Source organism: Pipistrellus kuhlii, unplaced genomic scaffold (genome assembly GCF_014108245.1).
Source record: "Pipistrellus kuhlii isolate mPipKuh1 unplaced genomic scaffold, mPipKuh1.p scaffold_m20_p_7, whole genome shotgun sequence".
Classification (NCBI taxonomy): Eukaryota; Metazoa; Chordata; class Mammalia; order Chiroptera; family Vespertilionidae; genus Pipistrellus; species Pipistrellus kuhlii.
The window spans coordinates 39,019,129-39,027,290 of record NW_023425573.1 but is presented as its reverse complement, the minus strand read 5'-3'; the positions used below and the strand labels follow the sequence as shown (position 1 = coordinate 39,027,290).

At 56.4% G+C, this 8,162-nt stretch overlaps 1 protein-coding gene across 1 annotated transcript; it reads left to right on the top strand.

Moving 5' to 3' along the window:
• The first annotated feature begins 428 nt into the window (after window positions 1-428).
• On the top strand, window positions 429-5,433 carry DLX1 (distal-less homeobox 1). The gene is made up of 4 exons (XM_036421910.2): window positions 429-604; window positions 1,006-1,702; window positions 2,375-2,574; window positions 3,745-5,433. The coding sequence occupies exons 2-4, from the start codon at window positions 1,387-1,389 to the stop codon at window positions 3,997-3,999; spliced, it is 771 nt and encodes a 256-aa protein (XP_036277803.1). The 5' UTR covers window positions 429-604; window positions 1,006-1,386; the 3' UTR covers window positions 4,000-5,433.
• Window positions 5,434-8,162: the final 2,729 nt, after the last annotated feature.

Below are 8,162 nucleotides of genomic sequence, written 5' to 3'. Positions count from 1 at the left end.
GTGGTGGTTACAGCGGGGGGCGGGGTGGGGGGAGGAGAAAGGGGGGATTTTTGTGCACTTTTCTGTACCTAGCGCCCCAGAAGACAGGAGGCCTTGGCAGCTTTTGCCTCCACCAGCCCTGCCCCCCAGCCCCAGTGGACACTGAAAATGAAGAGGATCCTGGGCGACGGCGAGAGACACGTCCGCACACAAGATAAGTGAGCCCGCTATCGGCCTGGTTTTGCCGCGGGTTTCGGGGTCTCCTAAACCCCGGGATCTCGCCGGACTCCAGGAGGCCGGAAAATGACCACCTGGCCTCCGCTGCCCAAGCAGACCTGAGCCCTCCAGCTCCGGGGCTCTGCTCGGCGCCGCGCCCCAGGGGCTCCAGGCGCGGGGGAGCGAAGAGGGGAGGGGAGGGGGCGGCGGAGGGAGGACGGGGGTGTCGGGGGAGTGGAGGGCGGTGCGGCCGCCTTTCCTGGGAGGAGAGGCGCGGGTTCCTGGCTCTCCCGCGCGCACTGCTTTCATCAGCCAGACCGGTGCAGCCTCGCACTAGAGCGGCCAGCTGGGCCCGGAGCAATGCGAGCCGGCCCCAGGGAGCGACGGCGGCGGTGGGGCGGTCGAGTGAGTGAGTTCGCCCGAGGGCCCCAGATCTCACCCGGGGAGAGGGGCGAGGGGGATGTGGCCGAGCGAACCCAGGCTCGGGGGGGTGGAGGCCTGCGGGAGCGCTGCGCGGGGCGCCGGAAGCTGGGCGCGACCGCGCCCCGTTAGCCGCCTCCAGCGTCGCGCTCGGAGGCGGCGGCCAGGCTCCTGAGCTGCCCTCACCCCGCGCCGGACCCGGCGGCGGCTGGGGGAAGCCGTGCCCGGTCCCCGGGGTTGGGATGGGAGGAGGACCGGGATAGCAGGGGGAGGGAGGGCGGCCGCCAGATCGCAGGTTGTTTTCTGGGGACTGAGGCGCTCCGGGAGGCGGGAGGCCTGGGAGCCGCGGGCCCGTTCATTGTGCGCCCCGCTCGCCGCGCTCTTTTGCAGCCGAGCGAGCCCCGGCCGGGAACCGGGGACGCGGCTCTCCCGAGACCCGGCCGCTTCGCCCGCTCTAGTCCAGCCGAGCCGGAGCGCCTCGGACCAATCCCCGGCGATTATGCAAGGCGACGGACCAATCAGCTCCGCCGGCTCATGAATATTTATGACCTTGGCTGAGTCAAAGCTTTGAAGCGAGTTTGGGGAGCTCGGCGGCATCATGCTTTAGACTTTTCAAAGAGACAAACTCCATTTTCTTATGAATGGAAAGTGAAAACCCCTGTGCTGCTTAAATCGGGTCCCTTCCTGCCCTGAGAAACACAGAGACCCCCAAAAAGGAAAAGCAGAGGAGAGGGGAGAGAGACCCACACACCCAGACCCCCGCGAGAAGAGATGACCATGACCACCATGCCAGAAAGTCTCAACAGCCCCGTGTCGGGCAAGGCGGTGTTTATGGAGTTTGGGCCGCCCAACCAGCAAATGCCTCCTTCTCCCATGTCCCACGGGCACTACTCCATGCACTGTTTACACTCGGCGGCGGGCCACGCGCAGTCCGACGGCGCCTACAGCTCGGCCTCGTCCTTCTCCCGACCGCTGGGCTACCCCTACGTCAACTCGGTCAGCAGCCACGCGTCCAGCCCCTACATCAGTTCCGTGCAGTCCTACCCCGGCAGCGCCAGCCTCGCCCAGAGCCGCCTGGAGGACCCAGGTACGTGCGCCTGCCCGGGAGAGGGAGCCTAAGAGGTGTGGAGGGAGGGAGGGAGAGAGAGAAAGAGAGAGAGGAGGGAGAGGTGGAGAGAGAGAAGTGGGGTGGGGGTGGGGAGAGCGCCGCAGGAGCAGTGGAGGTTTCGGGTATCAATCTATGGATCCTTGTCATAGCAAAGAAAATTAAGAAAGAAAAAAAAACCCACCTAACTAACAACTCTCCAGCAGAGGAGACATCCATCTGAGAGCGTCCCCTGGCACTTAGCTGGGCCTCTGGGTGGCTCCGTGCGCCGAGCGCACAATGCCCGGCTGGAAAACAGAAACCCACATGTGCGCGCATTAGTCTCGGTAATTATTTATTGCGTAGCGCGATAAACAATGTGTGCAATTAAGGGCAATTAAACTTCAACTACCCGCCTGCAACACGGCAAACTTTCCCTGCAACGGCAGGGGCCGTGCGCCTGGGAGCTGTCCCAGTCCGCCTGCAGCGGCCCGGGCCGGGGCCCTGGGGTTTGGCGGGGCCTTCCCCTCCAGGGCTTGGGGAGTTCTTTGAGCATTGTCTCTCCGGGCCCTGCCTCCCTCCGCTGCCCCGCTCGGTGGCTGCTTGCCCCCGGCTCCCCTCCCTGAAAGCTGTCCCTCGAATTAACTGGGGCCCCCGCTTCTGCTGTCCCTCCAGGGGCCGACTCCGAGAAGAGCACCGTGGTGGAAGGCGGTGAGGTGCGCTTCAATGGCAAGGGGAAAAAGATCCGCAAGCCCAGAACAATCTACTCCAGTTTGCAGCTGCAGGCTTTGAACCGGAGATTCCAGCAAACTCAGTACCTGGCTCTGCCGGAGAGGGCGGAGCTCGCGGCCTCCTTGGGACTCACGCAGACACAGGTACCCCGCTGCTGCCCCACTGGCTCACAGGTTTGCGCGGCCAGCCTGCGCCCAGTTTCATTTTTTGGTCTCTGGCCCTCAGGGTGGGGATGGGAGGAAGTGTGTGTGTGTGTGTGTGTGTGTGTGTGTGTGTGTGTGTGTGTGTGTCTGTGGTGTATGTGTGTGTGTGTGTGTGTGTGTGTGGTGTGTATGTGTGTGCCCGCCACCCCTGGCCCTTCCAGCGTCTCTCCTTCTTTCTCTCTGCCCTGGCTCTCCCTGTACTCTGCACCCCATATTTCGAGCTGCCTGCCTCTGGGACCTGCAACCCGGGAGGATTTCCCATACGTTTTGTTTGGGGATTCTGAAGTCACACGTGCCGGAACAACTGGAACAATGGACTCGGGGCTTAATCCCTTCTTTGCCTTTAAAGTGTGCAGCTAATCACTTGGGCCTGGCCTGAGTTCCTGACTCCCTCCTCCTTTTCCTTCTCCTCCTTCTCCCTCTCCTCCTGCTTCTTGAGGTGTGTGTGTGGGGGGGGAGGGGTCCTTTCTTTTGCCTTCTCACACCACCCAAGTCCCAGACCCCAGAGGAGAAACGGACCTTCCTTCCCAATTTCTCTGAGAGTCCGGGGAGCCCATGGGCGTTCTGAGGACGAATGTCGAGGGTTTCCAACGCTGGGGCCGGGATTTGGTGCCGAGCTGGGGAGACAAACAGACATTAAGAAAAGGTTTACTTAAATCCCGATGAAAAGTTTAACAAAACCTTGCGGCTTCCTGGGTCAGTCTCCAGCTCCCTTGGAGGGCAGAAAGGATGGCAAAGAGAAGGCAGGTTGCATTGCAAATAAATTCCCTCCACTCCTTTTCTCCACTCGAGTCTTTTATTGCTGCTCCTATTGGAACTGAAGGCTCTCTGGTGTGCAGGCCCTGCATCTTCCCCAGGGGATTGCCAGCCAAGGTTGGGCCGAGTCCCCGGCAGGAGAAGGCCTAGACCCCTGCTCACCTCTCACCACCACGCCCCCTGCCCTAGGGGAGCTGCCCCTACCACCATGCTCTTATTGGTGGTGATGGTGGTGGTCTGGTCCCTTCTCCAGGGGGGTGAAGGGCATCCTCTCTCGCTGTCACCTCATCTCCCCACAACCATGATGGGCACCATGGACCTGCCCTGGAGTCACGTTGCTATCTGCTCTTGCAGGTCAAGATCTGGTTCCAGAACAAGCGCTCCAAGTTCAAGAAGCTGATGAAGCAGGGCGGGGCGGCTCTGGAGGGGAGCGCGCTGGCCAACGGCCGGGGGCTCTCGGCGGGCTCCCCGCCCGTGCCCCCCGGATGGAACCCCAGCTCCTCATCCGGAAAGGGCTCAGGCAGCAGCACGGGCTCCTACATCCCCAGCTACACGTCCTGGTACCCCTCGGCGCACCAAGAAGCTATGCAGCAACCCCAACTCATGTGAGGTCGCCCACCGTTCCCGCCCACCTCCTTCCCATTGTCCCTGGTCTGGGTCCCTCCTGCCTACGGGTCCGTCCACCCAATTTGTGTGCCCTGCACCCAGAGAAGGGCTCAGCGGGAAAGAAGAAGGAACGGTGGAGACAGGATGCACACCGCCTCCTCAGAGCCTCTTGCTGTCTGGACTGGCATCCACACCCTCGCCTGAACCCTGGCCTGGGCCTCGAGCAGCAGAGGGAGAGGCCTCGGAGCTCAGTCATAGCCGCCGGAGACAGCTCAATCAGCAAGATAGCCTGTGGGACCGGACCAGACAAGGAACCCTCCGTTGTGTGGGACCATCAGGAAAAACAAACAAATCAAAAGCAATGTAGAAAAAGCAAAAGCTATTTTCTGTCCTGTCTGTCTCTTGTCTCCTTCCGCTCTGTATCTGTGCCCTGACAAGTCAAGGTCCTCTGTCCGCTGTCCTCATTCTGCGGCCTCTGAAAACATCACCAGGCCCCAGGAGGCACTGTCCACCAGGCCACCCAGTCCCGGATGCTTGGATGTTTGATCCTTTCTGACCTTTTCCTGGGCCTGCCCAAACACCTCTGTAGCTCACTGGGGAATGGGGGGAACTTGGAGGGAGGGGGCTTATTTATGGAGAAATGGACTTCACCTGACGCTGGATGTTGGCCAGTACGCAATTCTATGGGACATGAGGCGGGCACTGTCCAAACGTACAGGTCACTTCAAATGCACCCGGGAAAAAATGGATAAGGAGGACCTTACACAGTAACTTTTGTACTTCACTGGTCTAAAGAGGTTGGAGTCGAATGATTTGCATATTTTACATGTTTTTAAAAGGAAAGAAATGAAGCCAACACAATTTCTCATTTGGAGAAGAACGCTTAGTCTCCTTGCCTGGACAAGTAGGAAAATCCGAATTCTCTCCTTAGGGAGAAAGAGAGCGAGGACCCGCGGGCAGCGGTGAGAAAAGAGGCGGGTGTGAGCAAGTCCCCCCAGGCCGGTGGGCTGTAAAGTAAGCAAACACAGCAGCTTTACAACAACCCCCAGAGGCACGGCCAGAACAATGCCAGTCCCCACCTGAACACAGCCTCCAGTGCAGGATCTAATCGCTGTACATATTATTGTTATTAATTATTATTGTTATTATTGTTGTTTCGTAAACATGTTGCACAAGTTTAGCTTTTTTTCCCCCGTTCCGTTGTGTGTGGCTGTAAAACCCGATGCTTTGTGAAATGAAAACCTTGACATTTTACTTGTGAAATTTGGAAAATGTGATCAGTTGAAATCAACCATGTTTTGTGTTCTCTATGTCAAAGTTTAGTTTTATATTGAGAATGTTAACTTATTGCTTTGTATCTTGGAGGGGGGGGAGAAAAGAACTTTGTAAATAAGTTATAAAGTTTCTTTGACAGTAAAATTATGGTTTCGAGAAAGAGCTGCTGTACGGTGTGCTGTGTGAGCGGTTGCTGGGGGCCAGCCAGCCTCCCACCTCTGGGGACGCAATGCAGGGGCAAGGACTGACCCCAGACCACAGAATACGGGGCCTGGGCCCGCTGGCGCTGTTCTCACCTGGCGCCTAGCTCCTGTCCGACATGGGGTCTGATCCCACCTGGGCTGGAGGGGTCTCGGGAAGGAGGACCAGGAACAGGTGCTCAGGCACCAAAGGGATGGTGAAGGCCGGCTGAAAGGAGGAGATCAAAGCAGAACTCAAAGACAGCGGGCCTGTGAGATTTGAGTGACACCCCTCCCCACTCCCTCCAAAACACACACACACACACACACACACACACACACACACACACACACACACACAGTTTCTAGGGAGTCCTAGAAACCAGGAGACAGAGACACCTGGCTGGGCCCTTCGCCTCCGTGGGGATCTGGCCTCCTGGCTTTTGCTTGCCTGGAGGGCGCTGGATCTGGACCAGGAAAAGACGCGGCCAGACGCCGGAAAAGGGCCGGAAGGATACGTCTGTCAGGCTAACCCCCAATCAATCAGTGAGCTCCGGGGGACAGTCTCCAGGCGCCACCCCGGCCCTCCACAGCCACTCCCATCCACAAGGCGCCTCGCACAAAGCGAGGCCCATTCCTGCCTGAGGATCCCGGGCTTTTTCTCCTCCGCGCCCGGGAGGGATGGAGGAGCCTGGGAGGGATGAAGGGTCAGGTGGGCGAGTGGAGCACCTAGCCCCAGCCTTCCCAAAGTCTCCCAGCCAGGCCAGTGAGGGGGCACCTCCATGAACCGCTCAGACCAGTTGGCTCCAGATGACCTGACCATGAGCCGGGGGAGCAGTTACAACTACCCTGGTTCGGTGCTTCTGCCCAACCCCAACCCCAACCCTAGTCCCGCAGCCTGGCGGAGGAGGTTCGGGAAAGATGCGGGCCTCGCCCAGCTGCGTGGAGCGAGCCCCGCTTCTCTCAACCTGCCCTCCGCCTTGGGGGGACCCTTGGCAGCGCGCGGCGGGGAGTTGAAGGGGGAAGGCAGTGATGTGTGTTGTGACAAGCACCCATTTTTCAATTGGTGCTGGTGAAAGAGCAGATGTGCTGGGCTCTTCCGACGCCCTTTGGGGAGGGGAGGGGAAGCGTCAGGTGTGTGTGTGTGTGTGTGTGTGTGTGTGTGTGTGTGTGTGGCGGGGGTGTTGAAAAAAGCTAGGACATAGTGGGGGATGGAGCTCGGGACCACCTCGAGACCCTTTCTGGGGCTGGGTTTGGGGTTTTTCTCCTCCCGCAGGTCACCAGAGCCTGGCGCGCGAATGGGGGGACGGACCGCGGAGACCCGCGTGCGCGGACCGCCTGGGAGCGGAGAGAGGGGACCGAACGCGGCCGCGGGGCAGAGACCGTCCCGGGCTTGGCTTCCCCCGCGAGGTGTGACTTTGCGGGAGGGGAGATTTGGCAGATTTGTCTCACGCATCCGAATTGATTCCTCAGACGGCAGCCAGGGCCCAGTGCCTGAAGCCACAGGCACAATCTATTTGGTCAAGCGGATTTCGGTACTCTGAGATATTTAGCTTATACTAATTTAATAATCTCTTGCTAACAGTTCAAATAGAGAAATTATTAGTTTTAGCTCAACGAAGGCGGTCTTTAGTTAGGCTCTATTATAATTATAAGCGGTTGTACTTTTAAAAAATGTTAATCTCAATATAGGTCTAATTAATGCTGCCTTGTTGCTGACAAGCAGTTCATCAAATATCTGATTCAAAGATTTTCATAATGAGTATATTAATTAAACTATGAATAATCTAAAGGTGGTTATATTTAAACAATACCTCATTATAATGATTAAATACTGATTTTGAATATTATATCTTAACAATTGTCACTTAGAAAACACAACCTTTCCTTATGTATGAGTCTGTAATGGCAAAATGCAATTTTGGGATTTTTTTCCCCCCCTGTTCAAAAAATGTGAACCTCATTTTAAAACACTTTTGAAATAGGTTACACACAGCTTAATGATTATCAAAATGACTCTTTTCTGCAGAAAAAGACCCCAAAGTGCGTGTACAGCTGCAAACCCAAGAGGGTCAGCATCATTTCACTGTATTCTCTTCTTGATTACAAGCCGGGCCCATCAAACACAACATAATTACAGTAATTTCAGGTTTATTTATTCTAATGCAGTTTCCCCATCTCTCTGGTAATTATGAGCAATTTTTTCGCCCAGGGAATCTTTTTGCATTAACAAAAGAGATAACGCACTGAAAGCCAAATTTGCTGTGCATTGAGAAAAGGAAAAAAAAAATCAAATAGGTGCGAGCTGCCATCTCTGCAATTCTCGGTACCCGGAGCCGGGCAAATTGCTTGCAGGTGTATGGAGCAAGCTTGTCAATGGCCCGGCCTCCAAATTAGCAAATGCACAGCGTCGAAGTAATGAAGACAGACTTAGCAAAATTGCCAAACAACAGATACCTCTTTAATATCTTCTCTCAGACACACTCGCTCCAAAAGGGGTAGGGGTAGAGGTGGAGGGGCAAGAGTGACCATCCAAAGTACCGTCCTCACTGGACTGGTTTCATAAACCAGACACGGTCCTCCTAGTCACCGCATTGTGGAAGAACCCAGCTCTGAAATCTAGGCAACATCTTAAAAAATATGAAATGGGAGACATGTTTGTCTAGCTCGCAGTTTTTTTTTTTTTTTTTCTTACAGGCTATCATGTTTTAT

What these genes read in the sequence shown, in the direction of transcription:
- DLX1 (XM_036421910.2), top strand. Translation starts at nt 1,387, where the DNA reads ATGACCATGACCACCATGCCAGAAAGTCTCAACAGCCCCGTGTCGGGC. An exon ending in GAGCCGCCTGGAGGACCCAG is followed by an intron (nt 1,703 to 2,374) that starts GTACGTGCGCCT and finishes CTGTCCCTCCAG; the next exon opens with GGGCCGACTCCGAGAAGAGC. An exon ending in TGGGACTCACGCAGACACAG is followed by an intron (nt 2,575 to 3,744) that starts GTACCCCGCTGC and finishes CTGCTCTTGCAG; the next exon opens with GTCAAGATCTGGTTCCAGAA.